Genomic DNA, 21410 nt, shown 5'->3' on the forward strand with positions numbered 1-21410 from the left:
ATGCCACTTTTTCAATTAATAAGCTCTGAAATGTCTCTAAAGTTTATGTAATGAAGTTTGTTGTATACTGTTACAGCAAAATATATTCTTGTATGGGGTGAATATAGTAATTTAGGATATTTGTAATGAAAGTAGTTGGTGAAAATTGCCATAACCTGATTTTTTTTTTTTGAAACAGCAGAATTGGCTGGTAATAGAAAAATTTCTTAATTTCATAAGTAGTATTTGCTAATACAGATAGAAACTGGAAAATACCTATGGGGAGAAAAATAAAATCATTCCACCTAGTGTTTTCCTTGTTAGCATTAGACATGTATATCCTCACAATTTTTTTCAAAGTTAACTATGTGTCTGCATTTTCCTCCGATTTGGGTTTATAGCATACGTTATGTACCATTCCCCCCCCCTCACTTAACAAATTATTCATTTGGTCAAGAAATACTTACTGAATGCCTATACCATTAGTAGATACTGTCCCAGTGTTAATTGCATAATACAGAGCAAAATATCGTAGTCCCTATTATCATAGAGCTTTATAGTCCAGGATTTTGTGAATGTCTTTCCGTTTACAAACATTACTTTTAACGAAGATTTGTTACTGTATGTAATAAAAGTTGGTGATTCCAGTTGTTTCCCATGTGCTAGATTGCATTCACAGAGTGGATTGAACCACCTAAACGAGAAAGAAAAGCCAATTATGCTGTTGATGCATATTTCAGGGAAGCTCTTCGTGTTAGTGAACCTAAAGCACCCAAGGTGAGTTGACAGAGCACAAAAATATCTAAAAATACTGAAATGTAAATTTTTTCTTACATTCTTACAGTAAAATAAGATTGAGGATTACGTTTTGTGATTTTTTTTTTTAGTAATGTGCTACCTTCAGTTTTTAGTTGGCAAAACTTTTAAAAAATTAATTTTGAGTTTGTACATTTAAAATTTGATTGATGTCAGTGTTCAATTTTATTGAAAGATGCATTCAGCACTTGGAGATTCGGCTGTTATGGCTTATATGAAATGAGGACTAGCGATAGAATTTAAAGCAAAATTTCTTTTTCATGGACAATACTATTTTTATTTTTCTTTAGGCACCTCGACCTCCAAAACAACCCAATGTTCAGGATTTCCAGTTCTTTCCTCCACGTTTATTTGAATTACTGGAAAAAGAAATTCTGTATTACAGAAAAACTATTGGGTACAAGGTAATTGAAATTCTCTACTTTATGTCCTTTTATGTCCAGAAATCGTGGAAGGTATAAACATTAATTTAAAAAACAATTTTTGTTTTTATTTCAAAATATTAAGGGGGTACAGATGTTTTTGGTTACATGGATTGCTTTTGTAATGCTTGAGTCATAGATATAAGTGTGCCCATCACCCAAACAGTGTTCATTGTACCCATTAGGTAGGTTTTTGCCCCTCCTCTCCTTCCCAGATACTAATTATTAATATTTTTTTAAAGAACTTTAGCCTAGTAAGAAAGAATATTGATTTATTCTATCCTAGTTGTTTAAAAGAGTTATTTAAATGATTAATTTGGTTTGTTTTTTAGTGTAATGAATAAATGCAGGATATCAGTGTGTTTTCTTTAATGGATGGATTTAAACTTGTGAAATTTTAGTTAGCTAAGAATTTAGTTCATCACATGCTCTTTAAAATTTGCTGATTGATGGCATAGAAAAATTTTCTTCTAGGTACCTCGAAATCCTGAGCTACCTAATGCAGCACAGGCACAAAAAGAAGAACAGCTTAAAATTGATGAAGCTGAACCCCTTAATGATGAAGAATTGGAGGAAAAAGAGAAGCTTCTAACACAGGTATAACCTTCAGTCAAGCTGTAGTAACAGTTTTGTAAAGTACTGTTTTGTGTTGGAGCGTATAAGTATAAGTTTCTGCCTTTAAAGATGGAAGAATTGAAATGATAAAACATGGGCATGTGGATAAATGCTGCATTTTGATTGTCACTAGTTGTTGAGGTAGTTGAGAAGATTATGGATTTGCACAGGCCTCAGTTAGAGTGGGTATCTTTTTGATCACCTTACTTTCATTGTTACCATCTTTCCTGTGAGTCTTCCACATTGCTACCAAGTTACCATTTTCGATTATAAATCTCTGCTTGGTACTTTTTAAATATCCTTCAGGATTCATTAAAGATCTTTCAGGATCTGGCCTTTACCTTTAAAACTTTGTTTTCCTTCTGTTTTCCCACTTGCTCATATCTTTGCTCTTTAGGTTATGTTAGTCATTCTTCCTGGCAAACTCCTAATCCTTCAAAGTTGAGCAAAATTGTCACCTTTTCATGCAGCATTCCTTACTGTCTCCTAGTCAAATTTAATTGCTTGAGTATCTAAACAATCTAGCTAAAAGTGTGCATCTATATATATGTTAATAAAACATTTCACTCTAAAAGAACTTAATTAAAAAAAGATAAACTGGGAGCAATTTAGAAGGATTGGTAAGGTTTATTAGCATTTTTTTCTAAGTTTAGTGTTCAGTGATTGAATATTTTGTTTCTGTTGGTGTGAAGGGATTTACCAATTGGAATAAGAGAGATTTTAACCAGTTTATCAAAGCTAATGAGAAGTGGGGTCGTGATGATATTGAAAATATAGCAAGAGAAGTAGAAGGAAAGACTCCAGAAGAAGTCATTGAATATTCGGGTAATTCTTTTATTATTATAATTATTATTTTTTATGTGTCTCTTTCAGAGGAAAATATCTTTTATTATTTTAAATAGAGAAAAATATGTTATCAGGCTTTTGGAGTTTAATAAGAGCTGTTGGAAATTTCCCGTTTCTTTATTCTGAATTATGTTGTGTGTGCTAAGTTAATTTTGCCACAACTTAGTGCTTTGTTTTTTGTTTTTAAAACAAATTAGAAAATGTCCTCTTCCCTAAAATGGCATAATGATTTAATTTTTTTTCTTCAGCCGTAGCTTACTCTAGCTATAGCCAAGGAAACCAGAGTAGGCTGTTGAGTAATTGTGCTTTCATATTTATTTCATTTCTCTCCGTAAGTATTGGTGTGTTCGTGCTTCCTGAAGTCAGTTGGTTTGTCATGAATTACTTAGAATTTTAGAATAGCAGAAATTTAAGTGTTGGAAGATAGCTTCAATCATCCAGTTCATCTCTTTTTTTTACATTTGAGAAAAACAAATTCTAATTGACTTATTTGCTCTCTAGTATTACGTATAGGAAATGTTTCTTAATCCTTAGCAAATAAAATAAATTGCAACATATGCACTAACAAGTTATTTGTATACCTCCTTCCTCTACCCATTCTATCTGTCCAATTTTTGCTCTTTTATAGCTGTGTTCTGGGAAAGGTGCAATGAGCTCCAGGACATAGAGAAGATTATGGCTCAGATTGAAAGGGGTGAGGCAAGAATTCAAAGAAGAATAAGTATCAAAAAAGCACTTGATACCAAGGTACTTTGTGTGTTAATAAAGATGGTATTTAATAAAATAACTACTGTCTGTGAATATGAGAGTTAAAGTAACTTTTTAAAGGAAAAAGAAACGAGGGTTTAAAATTAAAAATTTTTTCAAAGAAAAACATTATAGGTATTGTCAACCAAATTAAACTCAGTATTAGACTGATATTTTGGTCAAAGACACTAGGGTTACCTTCTTATTAAGTAGTATCAGAAAGTTTGAGTCTGTATTTCTCTTTATAATAATAAAGACTATGAAGGTCTTTCAGGACAAAGGTTATATAAAGCAATTGAGATGCTCTGGATAGGAAATTCTTATTTGAAATAAAACATTTATAGCTAATTATACTAAAGCTGAATTTGAAACAAAGACTATATAGGATTTATATTTTGTATAATATAAAATCTGACTTTTATAGATTGGACGGTACAAAGCACCTTTTCATCAACTGAGAATATCATATGGTACTAACAAAGGAAAAAACTATACCGAAGAAGAAGATCGTTTTCTGATTTGTATGCTTCATAAACTTGGATTTGACAAAGAAAATGTTTATGATGAATTGCGGCAGTGTATTCGCAACTCTCCTCAGTTCAGATTTGACTGGTTTCTTAAGTCTAGAACAGCAATGGTGAGTGCTCAAGGCCTTTTTGTGTCATGTAGCAACGAGTTCGGAATAAGTATATTCTTCAAGTTAACTTAAAAATCTTTGAAGCAGATTTTTATTACAATATTTTTAATATCATAGGCTAAATCATTTCTTAAGAAAACAAAAATCCACATCCACAGTTAAAACACCTGTTATCATGGATAACTTACAAAGTTTATTGGTCATATCCTTTAATATTACACATCTCTTAACATTGCTATATATGATTGGACTAGTTTTTCAAGTTCTGAGTGGGAGGCAGTGTTGCCATCAGTTTCAACTTCTGTATGTGATGACTTTTTGGTTTTGCAAATGAACACATTTTTATAAAGAAAAATGCTCCTTGCATCCAGATATCATCAGAATGCTGAACCTGGATTATTTTTACATGGTTTAACTCTGTTTTTGTACTGATTTAATGCTAGGTTTTGTTTTTATTCCCAGTGTCTGACTAACTGTCTCTGACCATGGATCTTCATTTCTAAGGACCTAAAACTTTCAAATTCAGAAAAGTTTAGTTTTGATGAATTTCTTCTTTTCTTCCTTATTTGAACCTTTGAACTTTGAACTTGTGTTCTGCAGGATGATAATAATGCTAAAAAGGTTCTGTAGTCTTAGGTTTGGGATATACTGTGATAAGCAAAGTTTAAACAGTTTATTGTAAAATTTCTCATTGTATTTAAAGTGCATTGTCACTCTACAAGACAGTGGATAGTATGCAGTTTTTTCATGTTTGACCACTGAAAAATTTTTTCAGCTAGACATCAAGAAAAGCTATTTTGTGATATCCTAGTTTGGGAGATGTTACTAAACTAACATGTGAAGCTACTTGGAAGATGAAAACACTATAAATATATAATTAGAGAAAAAACAGATTCAGTTGCTATATGTCCAACCTTATGTCTTTTTTAAGTAGGAACAATTTATATAATTAATAAGGAGTAATGATTTTGTAGTGATTGTAACAAGACACAATGTCACATTGATTTACCAGTTCAGTACCACGGTTTAAAATTGCATTACTTCCTAACATGTTTCTTGTTAAGACATACAGAAAATGATAATATATGTATAGCCCCTTGGTGATAAATAATTAAGGAATAGTCTTTGTTTAGGAGCCAAGAGATTTATACCTTAGCACATCTGTACACCTATTAAGGGAACCAGAACTTTGATGTAGTCTACTACCTTCTATCTCTGCATACTGTTGCAAATATTTCTAAGCCTTGTGTGGTGTATTCTATAAAGTATTTAAAATGATTTTGTTGTGGTTATCGGTAGTAATATCACATATTAGAAGGAAAAAAAAATAGTCCAGGCTCAGTGGCTTAGGCCTGTAATCCTAGCACTTTGGAAGGCCGAGGCGGGAGGATTGCTTGAGGCTAGGAGTTTGAGATCAGCCTGAGCAAGTACGAGACCCGTCTCTACTAAAAAATGGAAAAATTAAAATAGAGGAATTAGCCAGGCGCATTGGCATGTGCCTGTAGTTCCTGTTACTCAGGAGGCTGAGACAGGAGGATTACTTGAGCCCAGGAGTTTTAGGTTGCATTGGTAATGCCACTGTATTCTAGCACAGGCGACGGAGTGAGACCCTGTCTTTAAAAAAAAAGAGAGAAAAAAAAATACACTTTTGCTCTATAAGGAAGAAGCTATTAGCTGCTATCCAGCAATTATGTGCACACACTTATGTTTCCTTCAGTATTATACTTATACTTTTCTAGAGGCTGTATAGTTTGGTAGAGAGAGATGAGACAGAACTCACTGTAATAGACTTCTGTAGCTATTTTTCCAAAATTGTGAAAGGTGGAATGTGGTCCATTGACTACCATAATTCTAGTGATAATACTTTGAAGGGAAAGATTATATACACCTTTAAAAGTTCTATTCATAGTTACTTTTGACTCTAACGTATGTACACTAAATCTAATAAGATTTATTTATTTTATTTATTTAATTTTTTTTTTTTTTTTAGAGACAAGGTCTCACTTTATGTATGTCCCAGACTGGAGTACAGTGGCATGATCATAGCTCACTGCAACCTCAAACTCCTGGGCTCAAGCGATCCTCCTGCCTCAGCCTGCTGAGTAGCTGGGACTGACTACAGGCGCATGCCACTGCACCTGGCTAATTTTTCTATTTTTTTTTAGTAGAGAGGGGGGTCTCACTTTTGCTCAGGCTGGTCTCCAATTCCTGAGTGCTAGGATTACAGGCGTGGGCCACTGTGCCCAGCCACAAGTATTATATCTTTAATCCTCATAGCATGGATTGTGTATAAAAATCCATTCCTTTTCCTTCTTTCTATCTATTGGCGCCATATATTGATTTTAGATTACCCTGTTAAAACATACCTTTGTTTTAAAATTGAAATCATGAAACTTATAGAATGGAAAATACAAGTTTACTGTGTCTATAACTCAGGAGCTCCAGAGGAGGTGTAATACCTTAATTACCTTGATTGAAAGAGAAAACATGGAACTAGAAGAAAAGGAGAAGGCAGAGAAAAAGAAACGAGGACCAAAGCCTTCAGTGAGTATTAATGAATATGTAAATATGAAGATTATGGAAAATTTAATTCTTATCTTTTTTCTTTTTATTTATTTGAACACTAGTTGGCTATCATTAATGCGTTAGTCTTTTTTTTCTCATAAATAATAGTCTTGAATCACATAAAAGCATAAATTGAACTTGATTGCGTTGTGTAAGAAAAATCGCTTCATGATGGTATTCTATAACATGAGGATTTGTGAAAATCTGGGATAGTATGTCTCATGAATGCCAAGAGCATACACTTCTCTTTGGGAGTACAAGTTATAATTTTAGAATAATTTAAGGAATATTAGGAAAGCTATGTCTTTATGACCTTTACTATTAGCTTCTTAGGCTTGGATTTATTGTTCCAGTGATGTCTTAGCAATGTGAATGCAAACATTTTAAGGGAAAAAAGTCATCTTGTTATTTACTAATAACTAATTTATAAAGTCATGAGTGAATGAATGTCTATGGATACTATCTGGTGGTTATGTAATTTCCTTTAAAAAACTCATAAAAATATTCTTTCTTTTGGGAAGAAGACATGGTATACACTTATTTGGTATATTGACTGTTAATTGTGAATTCTTATAATTATTAGCTTAAAATATTTTTACTGTGTAAGTAAAATAAGTATACAAGATTATTTGGATGTTTGATTGTTTTCAAAGATTTCTATAGTCTGACAGAAAAATCTCATTGTTACTATGTTGCACTTATTACTAAAATGCTATAATGTGTCTGTGAATATATTTTATGTTTATATTAGTCTTGTCATCAAAAGTAATCCTTCTGTTTGTTTGTAGACACAGAAACGTAAAATGGATGGAGCACCTGATGGTCGAGGAAGAAAAAAGAAGCTGAAACTATGAATACATTTTTGTTTCATAATCACTAACTTTAAACCAGTAGTTCTTTAATTTACGGGTCTTCCTAAAATGTACTGTACAATGCTCAATTGTTATGTCAGTCAAAGACATCAGGTTCATCTGTTTACTGAGCTAGAAACATAGTATGTAGTTTCACTTTTTTAAATGCAACAGCTGTGCTGAAATTTTTTTATCATTAACACTTGAAGTAATAAAATAGGCTTCATTTATTAATAAATGTTTCATTTGATTTATTTTTCTATTATAGTTCCATTTGTGAAGATTGTGTAATTTCTACACTTGTAAGGCTTAAAAGCAAGCAAACAAGTTAAAAAGAAAATTGCAAATAAGATTTGTCCCTTCACTCTTCACTTAGTTGTGTAATTGTTTCAGTTCACTTTGCCTTTGCAGAAATTTGGGTATTTTCTTTGTAGTGCTATTGAGTCTCATCTGGAAAGATTATGTAAATTGCATTCTCCTTATTGTGTGGATAGAATGGGGGAAAAAGGCAAGACAAATTATAATTAAATTCTATGCATATTTCTGTTACGCTTTCTGTTTTTATAGTTGGTTCTGAAGTGAATATGCCCTATTCTTTTGGAAGAATGTCCTTTTAGTTGTATAGCCAAAGACATTTAGTAATTCCGGTTCCTTAAGGTGTTATTGTACCATTTTGTAAAAGGAATATTATTATTTTTTTTAATGTTTGGTAAATATTTTGACAGATGACCTTCTGAAGCAGCCACAACTTAGATAATGTAAGAACTAAGGTAATTTTTTTTTATTTTGAAAGACCCAGCCAAAATGAGGTGTGAATTTGTCATACTGTTAAATTGAAATTGGTAACAGAATGTATCCCCTCCCAGTTTATAGTATTTTTGAGTTTTAGAGTAAATGAAAATTTTATTTTATTATATTTTAAAATAACTTCTAAGTGTCAGCAGCAAGACTGACTATACTTCCAGTTTTTGTTTTCTATGGACAGACTTGATAAACTGGAAACCCTGTGAAGCAGGAATACCCAAATCATAGTGTCAGGATTTTAGCTGTACCAGAGGCCTTTATGTGCTACACATAATTTGTATAAAGTTTTATATGTGCAAACTGGGTACATTAAATAGTGCTCCATTTTTCTAAGGGAATGCAATAAATGTAGCATCGTGAATAAATATAACTTTTATAATCCTTAAAGTGGTCTTTTCTTTCCATTTCTTTAAATTTTTCTCAATTTTTATTCACTTTTTTCCTTAGGATGCTATCTTTTTCTCTTAGATTTCTTCTCAAATTTCTTAGTTCATAGTTTTTAAAAAAATGCTGATTTCTGTAGTATTACTAATACTGCTTAGTTGTCTGAAATGTGGGATTGCTACTGTTAGTGTCAAGCAAAACACAGTGTTTATGGCAAAATGTAGAGTAATTTGAATTTATTCATTGGTCCCCCAAATTATTAATAACATCTATACAATGTTAGATGCTTAAATAACAGTTAAAGGTCTGGTGTATGCAAAAAGTTGAGGAAAGGTTACCTTTTTTCATGAAAGAAAGACTAATTCTTAAGAGTTGTGATTTTATTATTAGAGAAATTGAAAAAATGTAAGGGTGAAGAAAACTTTATGGAAGTCACAAAAGTGATGTCTTCAAGAGGAAGAGAAATTGGGAGGAAGTACACAGTGGAAATGCAAAATGAATCAAGTATAGTGCCAGCCTTTGCGCGCTCAGGGACTCAAATAATAAAAGAAACATAACGTAAAGGGAAACTCAACTTGAGAAGAACATGAAAGATAATTATCCAAATCTAGCGTTGCAATTTAGCCAGCTCAGGAGATATTTTATTTCACGAGTCAATTAGGGTATCACTGTTGCATGCTTATCTAGAATAAAGTAAAGCCAAGTTTTTATTTATACTACTAGTTAAGGGAAGGAAAATAATAACTAAGCTCAAACTATCCATCTGTTTTAAAAGAGCAATTGCTGGTGAAGATAGACTCAAAATTGGAAACCATGTGAGGAAGAAGCAACCCTGAACTAGTAGAATGGTGACTTAAGCCACCCTAGAAGAGCTGGGTGTTTATGTAGGTGAGTAGGTTGACAGCAATTTGTTATTCAGAATATTTACTATTTGAGTAAAACACTATATATTATTTCTGTTGCAAAGATTATATTCTGCCATTAAATAAAGTGGAGTCATAATTTTCAACTTTAATAGTATTTTAAATGTTAATGTGAAAACCTAGGAGGAAAAATAATGGAAAATTTTCCAATAGCAAATATTTTCTTTTTAAAAAAATTTTAATTCATATAGTAAAGTTTGCTTAATTTTATAGCAGTGCTTACATGTGCTCATTATTATATGTTAAAGTTTTAATTTACTTAGGAAATCTGAAGTAAACAGCCCCGATTTAGCATAGTTGTATTTATGGATATCTAAATGTTAGTCTTTCTTACAGGATACTCAGTGTCCAGTTAAGTGTGACAGATGATAGATACAGACAGCAAAAAGTAATAAACCAGTCAATATATATAGTACTGTTCACTTTGACCAATTAACTTACCAATTTGTTTATATGTTTCAAATAACTTTTATTTTCTCAAATAGAATCTTACTTGATAGTATTTTAATATTATTTGACTCCATGATTATATATTATTTAAAAAATACAGTTGTATTAATTTCTTTCTTTTAAAGACCTGCATGTCCTTAGAGTAATCAATAGATTAGGTGTAATAAAATGTTAAGGAACATTTATAACTCCCATTTCTGAGAAGCCTACAGCCCTTAATACTTGACAGTTTCCTTTTCAGTATTTCTGTATGGGAATTCATTGGGTGGATTCAAGTTGTAGGAGTTGAAAAAGTATGAAGTGGTTGAATCAAGTGCACAGTGTACTTGCTTCAGGCATAGAACACAGTTGTTCTTTACTAAAATTTTAAAGAAAGGATCAGCTCTTTGTAAAATATGTGTAATTTCTCTTTCAGTGTATCTGTACTGAAAATACTAGTGCTTGGGCCCCAAGCTGCCATTTGTGCAGCCAGGGTTTAGAATCACTGACTAAAGCCAGTTTGAGAAAATTAATGACATATGTCCTGCAGGATAGTCCTGCTAATCCCGCTATGCTCTTTCTAAATGCTGTAGGCACCACAGTGATTTCTTCTCACTCTTAATAGTCATAAAACAAGTTAGGGGGAGTTCCTTCAAAGTAGACTGAGTTTAGTTTGTTCATAGCAGGAACTAACCTTTAACAAAATTAACATTGGCCCTCTCATTGTACCTGGATAGTACTGGGACCTGGTGCTCGATAAGGGAATGAATAGTTTTAAGTAGTTACAATGAAATTTGGGGCACTTACAGAGGTCTTGCGAAGGCTCTGACTCTAGCGGGCTGCAGACCCTATCTCTCCACAGGATGGCAGTGTCATACACAAAGGTGAGCTGCAGCTCCCACTGTGGGTCATAGTGCCACCAGCCACCAACCACAGCCAGGGAGTGAAAGATGTAGGAGACAAAGAGGCACACGCAGAGTCATGTAGGACTGGGCCAGTGTAACACCTGAAAAGTCAGAATAGAAGGTCAGAATCTTCCTAAGTACATGTTGGAAACATCCTTGGTTTTCTAGCACCAAGTCTTTAAACAGAAAAGTCATCCCTTAAGTTATTTGTAACTCTCCCTCAGTTCACATTTCCTGGATTTTTGTTTTTTGGGTTTTTTTCTTTTTCTTTTTTCATTACTTAAATTGCACATCATGGGTTGATGTTGGCACCCAGTGATAGCATGTATAAGCACATTTTTCTATTGTGTGATTGACTGCTTGGTGTCTGACTTGTTATAGATCTTTACCCTGGTCACTTCCTAACAGAGTTCATCTTTCCATTTTAGAGGCCAGAAAACCAATGAAGAATACTATTAAGAAATTTGACTCCTGGCTATATTATAAATAAATTGCTGAAGGTAATTTCCAAAGTTTTCCACATCTGACTGTATGTCTCTTCCCTCTCCTACAGCTATCTAACCTGCTTCCTATTTTCTCCAAAGGAGAATATAATAGGAAAGCTTTGAGCTCATGGTAGTGCTCCTAGGTACATCTCGGCAATAATACTTCTGGATCGGGTGTGGCTACTTGTTTGACTTTTACACTTGAGCCCATCAGAACACTACTGTCAAATCACTTTAAAAAGGTTCCTAAGATAATTTTTTAAAAAGATACTTTCCTTTAAATTTAAAGGAAGAAGATAAGAAGTCTAAAAAGGCTTTAGGAAAAATCTTTTAGATCATTCTTCATTAGATGTGGTGAGTACTGGACTAGCAGTCAGGAGAATAGAGTCATAGCCTCAGCTCTAACAAAATCATTGTGATGCTGGGAAAAATAATTTGCTGAAATTGAATGAGAGCTCACCATTTGAAAGCGTTTTTGCTTGTACATTTCAATTGAATCAACCCAAGCTTCAGTTTCCTCAGATTCCATCATTCTTTGTATAACTCCGTACCTCTTAGCTATGAGTATATGCATGTCAGCAGATCACAGGCACTTCAATTCATACTCTGCTTTTATGGCATGTAGAAGAAATGTAAAATTGGAGGTCAGATGATGTGGATTCAAATCTTAGCTCTACCCCTTGTTACCTGAGTGACCCAGGGATGTTTTTGGTCTTATTATGGGATGTTAATAAGTACTTCACATGGGACTATAGAGGATTAAATGAGAAAATGATAAGATAGCATTTTTGTAAACTCCAAGTAAGGCAACTTGGTAAAAGTGACTACAGTGGTGTCTAAAGTTCCATTTGGAATTTCAGTTCTGGGGCTGCCTCTCCAATTAGTTGGTTTAGCTGGAGTCACTCACATTTAGGATTGCTGCAAGCCTTTATTGGATTGTTCTGTCCCCAATAAAAGAGTATTGATTGTTGCTCTGCTCCAAACATTTCCCCTGTCCTTCAGTACTCCTCTCAAAAGCATACCTGGTCATCAGTGCCACCAGAGATTCCATGCTTAGTCAGTAGTTTGGACATGTCACAATAACTACTGAATTCCCAAAGGCAGTCCTCCAGCTTCAGGTTCTGGTAAAAGCAGGGGGTGTGAGGAGATCTCAGGGAGGTCCTGTACTGGTAGGGGGCTCTCTGCCCAGGGGCTTCAGGGTACTTGGCATGTGTCCTGGTGAAACCATGCTTTGTGTGGAGCTGGCTATTGTCCGGAAGATTGGAGCACTTATGGTTGCCCACACAGGTGCCATCAGGGCTGAGAGGCCATGTGGAGATGTCAGGGAGCATTCCTGAACAGAGGGAGGCAGCCTGCGTAGGGCAGAGCTTGGGGTGGCAGGGCGGCAGGGTCCCACCTGTATCTCCAGCTCTTCCAGTGGCCTGAAGCATGGCCCTCAGGTTCGCCTTTCCCACTGAATATATGCGTATGCCTTTGGAGAAAAGAAAGGAGGAAACTCAAGTATACTTAGTGCCTATCATGGGGAGAGCTGGGAGGGGGTCTGGATCCAGAGAAAAACATTTGTTAGGGCTAAAAATCATTACGCAAGGTGTGCACTAATGTGATCCTATGGTCCAGGTAGTTTGCATAGGCTTCTTCCTCACTGGGAGCCACACCGCACTCAACCAGCCCTTTATACATACTACCTCATGAGTTGGGTGTTCTGTCTTCGAAAAAGTTGCTGTCCACTTCACACACTGACACTAGGCGTGCATTCTGTGGCTGGAAGTGCCTATAGCTTTGATTTAAAATTCTTTGAATGTGTATAAAAGCTGTGAATTTCAGGGTTCTTCCTCAGTTAATATATTCCTTGTAGCATCAAGTTAATTCAACTCAAAATATTTCTTGTATATACATATAATATATGTGTGATACAATTTATTAAAATATAGATTAGAGATACATTGATCCTGATATAAGAACAATATTGATAATCTTTAAAAATTATCTAGATGATACTTAGAGATACTGCAATACTTGGGGGACATTATTACATTTAGTTTTTATTACTTCCCAATACAATATTGAGGACCAGAGTGAATTGTAAAGAACTGGAGTTTTAGAATGAGATCAATTTGCAGTCTTGACTCTGCTAATGACCTTGGACAAACTGCCTGACTTCTTGGAACCTCAGTTATATTATCTATGAAATATTAATAGTTCTTTTGCCTGAAGATAATAATACATACTGGATAGGAATGCTGTGAGAATTAAATGAAAAATATGTGTAAAGTATTTAACACAGTTCCTGGCCGATGGTAAACTCAGAATAAATGACAGAATTTATTATTATACAATACTGTTATTGTAGGTATAGGGACTAGACTTCAAATTTATAAAAACTTATAACACCTTGGAAAGTTCAAAAAAGAATCCATTTATCTTCCATTTGTTTCTTTTTATTACATTATAATAAAATGCAAAATATGTATAAAAAAATTCCTACCTTCAAATCTGGTTTAATGTGCTCTTAGATTTTTTACATAAATGAAAGTCATATTTATTTATTTAATTAATTAATTTATTTATTTTTATTATTTCATTGGTGAAGAATGAATGTAACATAGACCAGCTTCCACAGGTTTTGAATAGTTATAATTTTCTCTTCTCATTATGGAGCTGTGCTGAGGGATTTCCTTTTGGGACGCCACCACTCACCATCTTTGTTTACAATGATAAATTTGTTTCAATGATAAATTACAATGCCTCAGAAGCTCAAGACCCACATCATCACTAGCGCTGACAACTGGAGCTACACACTGTGCCCTTGACTCAGCTTGGAAGTAGATGAGGTTGAGAATGATAGATTTCATGTCAGTGAAGAGAGTGTTGACGTTTACTTCCTGCATGGGGCCGGTGACCTCATTAATGTTGCTGGGAGCACCAGCCGGCCACCGGTATAATGTCAGGGTGTCATTAATGCTCCCTGCCAAGCAGACGATTTCTGTCTTCTCATAATTGGAAGATTTAGGATTACAGGCCTAGGATGAAACAAAAAGTGGGAGATGCATTCTTTTAGTTTGTGTCTGTAGACATAAATGTTCCTACTAATGGTAGCTCTGCAAAAAAAGACTGAATACATGTAACCCTGGAATCTGAGCAAGAAGCAGAAGTGACCAAATGTTTTTAAAGTGTCTTGTTTTAGTAATGCAAATTTTCTATTTTAGTTCATCCTATATTTTCATTAAAGTGTTTCAAAGGCTTATCACTAACACTTGACAAAGGTGGGTCATATTTCACATTCTGATCTGGTTGGACACGTCCCTGACACACAGTGACATACCTATTAGGTAGTGCCCATACTCCAATTTGAGAAGGCTCAGTTTCTATTCACAGATTGAAACACCAGAGAACATCAAGCTCAAAAGTTTGAAAGGAATTCAAGTCCTAAAGGATTTCAGGTTATAGGGAAATAAGTAACCTAGAATAGGAGGCTTACAGATTTCATCTGTGTCATACCTTTGGTATTTGTCAGCTGAGAAAGCAAGTGTATTTTGAGGGCTGATACGTGCAGAGGCTGAGCAGAGCACGGAAAAATGGGTGCTACCTTCCCACACACAAGTGGGAAATCAGCAGGAGGGTTTACACTGTTTTTGGTGGCGGATGTGTCATCATCCATGAGAAGAGACACCACTTAGGGCACAGGTGGGAAAATGACATCTGCAACACTTTCTGCAATGTACACAATGGCTTTGGCCATCTGAAATAGAGACATATTTAATACAAATGTCATTTCAAAGAGTAAAATGTGGTTCCAGTGTTTTGCCATAGATTGTATCAGTGTTCTCCATGATGTTTGCTGACAATCCCAAAGTGACTATACCAATCAAAGGACCTGTAGTCCTCACTTTATTGCATTAATTTTTCCTTTCGCCCATCAGATGTGGGTATAGACCACCTGGTAATGATGATCACCTGAGATTCTTCATAATCAGAACTGTAAGTCTTATAGATGTTATCTGTGTGGTTCACTTGTGAGTTGTTATTCTGTTTGTCCATCACCTGGGGTCCATTGTCCCAGTTTCTCTGATGAGCCAGGAGGTGACCTTGGGGGACCACATCCCCTGGGCTCCCTTTTCCTCCCTTTTCCCTGACTTCCTGTTGGGTCTGGCCAATGGGAGGCGCTGGTAGGAGAGCAGAGTATAGGAGCAGAGAGCTCAGGCTCCTTCTGCGCCTGCAGCTCCTACTGGATGGCCCCTCTCTCCACAGGGTTCCAGCTGTTGTTCTTTCCAGGTACTGGCCACACTGCTCAGTTCCTGCTCTTCAGGACTTGCGGTGGTAACGGCTCCTCATTGTCACTGGTCCCTCAGAAGTTCTGCATCCTTTCTTGGTTCCCTTAACCCTGCCCATACCTCTGCAATATTCCCCTCATTGAGCACTCTTCAGTTAAACGCTTTTAAGTGTGCTGTTGCTTTCCTGCTGGGGCCCTGGCAGACAGAAATTTCTGAGGGGAAGAATGGTACTTTGATCATACGCTTGCAGTAAGCAATTTATTTGCTCATCTATTCATAATCTTGGGACACTTTCTGCGTGCCAGGTATGGTGTTAGGTACTGGCCATGAAAAGAGTTACATGACAAAGTCTCATCCTCTCTTTTACTGAAGATATTTTAGGAATTTACAGTCTACAAACATGCTTAAAGTCATATTTATGGATGCTTATTAATACCGTAAGGGAATAAGGCATAATGGGGAACACTACAATCTCATTTTCTTACAGAACAATGGCACCCTTACATTGTCACATCCATGGTGCTTATTTTTTACATCAGTAAATATTTTTTCCATACATCTTAACATTTACAGAACAAATAGATTATATAACAGTTAAGAATGATACGTAAATAGTAAACTACTTAATTTCTAGAAAGATAGGTTAAGAGTAGTTCCGGAACTAAAGTTTTTGGTTAGTAGAGAATCACCACAAGAATCACCAATTTTTAAAGAAATATAAATTCTTAACACAAAACTACAGTAGACATTTCTTTTGGTTATAATTTTGAACTTAAATTGGAATGTAACATTACAAATGTGGTTTCTGGAAACTAGAGCGTGCTCAGTCCTGTGTTTTTCCTACAGATAGGGCACAGGATAGAGGATTCAGGAGTTGCGAAAGCTCTCAGAAGTCAATGTCTGTTGAACATACTTGGTTACTTAACAAAACCATAAAAGTTAAAAGATTATCTGTGACACAGTTCCTCAAAAAGTTAGTTATAGAGTTACCATATGATCTCACAACTCCTCTCCACATATCCCAAGAGAAATGAAAGTGTATGTCCACACAAAAACTTGCAAGTGTTCATAGCAGCATTATTCATAATAGCCTCAAAGTGGAAACAGCCCAGTTGTTCATCAAGTGATGAATGGGTAAATAAACTATGGTATATCCATAAAGTGGAATATTATTTAGCCACACAGAAGAATGAAGCACTGATACATGCAACAATGTGGATAAACCTTGGGAACATTATGCTAAATGAAAGAAGCTAGTCACAGAAGACCATATGTTGTATGATTCCATTTATGGGAGATGACCAGAATAGGCAAAACTCTAGAGATACAAAGTAGATTAGTGGCTGTCTAAGGCTGGGGAGAAAAGAGGAGTGACTGCCAATGGGTATGGGGTATCTTTTTGGGGTGATGAAAATGTTCTAAAATTGTGATGATTATGCTAAATCATCACTTGGATTATACTAAATCATTAAACTCTGAATATTGCTAAAAACCATTGAATTGTATACTTTGGATGAATTATGTGGTATGTGAGTTATTAATATATTTCACTAAATTGCAAAATAATAAAAAAATTAAAAAATAAAGTTAATGTGCCAGAAATTGTAACCACCTATATCTCAGCCAACATATTGTCATCTGGACTTAAGTTAACTGTCAGGGCTTCTCTGACATCTCTCACTCTATCATAAATGATGTCAACTTCAACAAATGTTCAGTTTCTCCTTCCAGAAATGTAACATGAGAAAGACAAAAAGGAAAAAGAAACCCCTTTTCTTAATACTCTACTTTCCATAAAAATATGGCTTGCCATGGGACTATATTTGAGAAACTGTGTGTTTATCTGATGTAGAGGTAGCTGACTTTTGGTTTTAAGAAATAATTACAATTTTCACACATGAAAATTTTAAGTCTATGTCAAACCCATGGTCCACTCAAGCCAATATTCTCTAATAGCAATATAAAGGTGACATGCGAGGATATAGTTGACCTTTATGATGCAGGAGGTTCAGGAAGAACCCCCACAAACCCAAGTGCTGTCATGGTTTATCCAGAATCCAAAGTTATATGTTTCCATTGCACACCCCCTTGTCAGGTGCGGAGATCAGATGTCAGGTTCGTGTTCCCTGGTTCTTGGTTCTCAGTACCAAAGAATGGTTACTGGTATTGAGTCGTCAGAATAAACGAGCAAGCCAAGCAGATGTAACTGGGCAAAGTGCCAAGAGTTATTAAAGCATAGTACATTCCAATGAGGGAACAGGTCTGTCTTTGTGAGTGAAGACCTTAGTTTTAAGACAGTTTAGAAAATATATTACACTCTCAAAGTTGATAGAAAGTGGACTGCTCCAATAAGGAACAGCAACCCCCAGGGTTAGGATCTGTCCTTTTATGCTAATTTCTAATAATAAGTTGGGAGTGAATATTCATGATTTTTTTTTTTTTTTTTTTGAGACAGAGTCTCACTCTTTTGCCCTGGCTCAGCCTAGCTCACAGCAACTTCAGACTCCTGGGCTCAAGCAATCCTACTGCCTCAGCCTCCCAAGTAGCTGGGACTACAGGCATGTGCCACCATGCCCGGCTAATTTTTTCTATATATTTTTAGCTGTCCAATTAATTTCTTTCTATTTTTGGTAGAGACGGGGTCTCGCTCTTACTCAGGCTGGTCTTGAACTCCTGAGCTCAAATAATCCACCCGCCTTGGCGTCCCAAAGTGCTAGGATTACAGGCGTGAGCCACCGCGCCCAGCCTATTCATGAATTTTCTAGGAAAGGAATGGAGAGTTCTGGAATGGCAAGTCTTCCCTATTTTTAACCTTGTAAGGCAATTTCCAGGGTTATCATGGCATTTGTAAACTGCCATGGTGCAAGTAAGTGTGATTTTTACTATGCTAACGAGGGTAGGTCACTTGATGCTGTTACCTTGCTTATATGCATGCTCCAAAGACCCCCTTTTGTGGCCTTGATCATGTCTCCACTTTATGGTTTTCTTTCTGGTTGGTCAGGCCTTGGAGACCCCCTATTGTAGACCAAATATGTGTTTAGTCTTTGGAAACCCCCTTGTCAAGGCATCTGTTCCTTCTTGGAAGCCACCTCTGGTCAATTTGTTCCTCCTATTGTAGACAAAGCATCTCCTAGTGCCGTCTGTTCCTCTACCTCCCTCTTTATCCCTACCTAATACTCTCTGCTTCTCCCCTCACAAGGCTAACTGTGAGCGAGGTACGTAATAAAGAACACAATCCTTCGTGGGCCATGGTTTTGAGTGACTTCACCTTTGGACATAGGATGTAGACTTATCCAGAATTGGCTGAGCTGTCCTTTGTGTGGACTGTTACAACGGAGATTTTTGAAATGTCACCAAGGTGCATCACTGGGACTCTGACCTGTGCAATCTTCCCAGGGTGTTGGGGCTTCTGAATGGCGAATTCGACGTTAGAGAACTTGATCACTGGTTCTGTGAGGATAACAATTCCATTCATATAGTTTCAGTCATCTTAGGTCATAGAGATAATCTAAAATTAAAATGTTGGACAAAAATAATTCACTAAACCTTCAAAGAAGAAACAATTTCACTTTAAATTTATAACTTTTTAAAAACTTAAACATTTCTAATATATTTAGCAGTCTTTCTGAAATAACATGACCTATCGATTTTAGAAAGTATTTCTTGGAGGAAGATGGGAAGCCCACTTAATATGTGGTTGGCCATTTAAACTAGTTTCACTTCCAAGAAGTATGATATGGTCAATAAAAGTCTGCTCTGGTGTAATAGAGATGATTTAATTTATAATAAATTTTGGAATATGCATGACTAAATCTTTTTTTTCCACTTTGTGTCTAGAGAGGTAGTAGATTCTCACTTTGTGTAGTAAGAAATCTCATGGGATAAAAATAGTAACATCTCTATTAAATAGTAAGTCCCATGGTGGGACATGCCCAATTATATTCTTGCATCTTGACTTACGAAAATTGTCAACATTCCTCTTATTTATCAGTTCCTAGCACCTGGTCTTGATACTTCCTATGAGTCCTAAAGGTAGAAAGTCACTGAAATCTCATTGTCTTCCTCATCCTTACTCCTGATCAAGGAGTAAACAGTGTTGCTTTTTGGTGTGCCAAATAGAATTCTTAACTCTTCATCTTCCTCATAATTACATCACTTACTAAATTTACCATACAATCCTTTTCAGTTTCTCCCATACCAAAAGAGAGGGAAGAAAAAAAGCCGTAAATCAATCTATTAAGGAAATACACTGGAGCTCAACTGTGTGAGGAAAAGATTGAAAAAGTATTTCTGATTCCCCTAAACAAAATGCTTAGGGGAGGTATACTTTCCTTTATGAAATGCATGGAGATAATTTTTTTTTAAGACAAGAAGTAAAAAGGTCAAGGAACAGCATCAAAAACAGATTATCTGCTTGAGCTTTCTAGAATGCATTTATATATTAATATATATTTTTTTCTTTCTTTAATGCAAAGAGCTTCTTTTAGCTAATAAATTACAGCCTGCTTCCAGATGGCCAGTCAGCAAGATGAAATATGGTTTCAGTTTTATTCAGAGATTGGTAAAAGTCACAAGTATTTGTAAAATTCCAATTTATTATATGATGTGTGCTATAGCAAAGTCGAAAGATTGCCTAATAGCATGCCTCAGTACATTTCAAAGCCTGCTCCATCTTTGCTATAGCAAGAGATCCTTTTATAGCAATAGTTAAAATAGCCTTCGTATGCTAGCTTGTTTGCAAAATGGCTGCCATAATTCCTCCCATTGATGTAGGTATGTCCCTTTGTAATTTTACTTTGCTGCTTATCCCAAGAAGATGTGCAGACTACTTCACCTCCCTTTGAATCTGGTATTGGCTCTGTAACCTGCGCTGGCAGATTGTATTGTCCAAAAATATCCACAGCAATATTTGTAGTCCTTCATGTTTTCCCAGAACCTTGCCACTCCCCATCAAAAGTTGAGTCTACTTCCCTCTTCTTAAAACTTCATGGGCCTTTGTGACTGTCTCAATGAACAGAATGTGGCAGATGTGACAGTATATAATTTGATCATAAAAGGCTTATTCACTTGACCCTTCCTATCTTTGGAAGCTTGCCCTTGGAACTCAGTTGCTATGTTGTGAGATGATCCAGATCACATAGAGAAGTCATGTGTAGTTGTTCCAGTCAGTAGCCCCAACTAAGGTCTCAGGTGACAGCACCAACTGCCAGACATGTGATATGCAAGCCTTCAGGTAACTCCAGCCCCCAGTCCTCAAGCCCCCCCCAGCTGGTGCTGACTGGAGCAGAGATGAGTTATCCCCACTGAGCAGTGCTTATATCGGAGACTTGTGAGCAAAATAAATGTTGACATTGTTTCATGCCACTAAATTTTTTTTTTTTTTTTTGGGACAGTCTGACTCCATCGCCCAGGGTAGAGTGCAGTGACATCATCATAGCTCACTGCAGCCTCAAATTCCTGGACTTAAGTGATCCTCTTGCCTTAGTCCGAGTAGCTAGGACTACAGGCACACACCATCATGCCCAGCTACTTTTTCTATTTTTAGTAGAGACGGGGTCTCTCTCCTGCTCAGGCTGATCTTGAACTCCTGAGCTCAAGCAATCCTCCTGCCTCAGCCTCCCAGAGAGCTAGGATTACAGGCGTGAGCCACCATGCCCAACCAGTTTTATGCCACAAAGTTTTGAGGTAGCTTATCATGAAGCCATTGTAACAGGAACACATGCTTTGGCCA

The 21410-nt window shown here is 35.8% G+C and overlaps 1 protein-coding gene across 1 annotated transcript in view; it reads left to right on the forward strand.

The window, feature by feature from the left end:
* The window catches only part of SMARCA5 (SWI/SNF related, matrix associated, actin dependent regulator of chromatin, subfamily a, member 5), a 39371-nt gene extending 31659 nt beyond the window's left edge, over positions 1-7712 (forward strand). The window contains exons 17-25 of the mRNA XM_012642732.1: positions 179-186; positions 646-756; positions 1086-1199; positions 1692-1814; positions 2525-2657; positions 3307-3425; positions 3850-4062; positions 6499-6606; positions 7416-7712. Coding sequence (XP_012498186.1) covers positions 179-186; positions 646-756; positions 1086-1199; positions 1692-1814; positions 2525-2657; positions 3307-3425; positions 3850-4062; positions 6499-6606; positions 7416-7481 — 995 coding nt within the window. The 3' untranslated portion in view covers positions 7482-7712. The remainder of the gene's footprint in view (positions 1-178; positions 187-645; positions 757-1085; positions 1200-1691; positions 1815-2524; positions 2658-3306; positions 3426-3849; positions 4063-6498; positions 6607-7415) is intronic.
* The last annotated feature ends 13698 nt before the right edge of the window (positions 7713-21410 follow it).

Source organism: Propithecus coquereli, unplaced genomic scaffold (assembly GCF_000956105.1).
Source record: "Propithecus coquereli isolate 6110/MARCELLA unplaced genomic scaffold, Pcoq_1.0 Scaffold185, whole genome shotgun sequence".
NCBI lineage: Eukaryota > Metazoa > Chordata > Mammalia > Primates > Indriidae > Propithecus > Propithecus coquereli.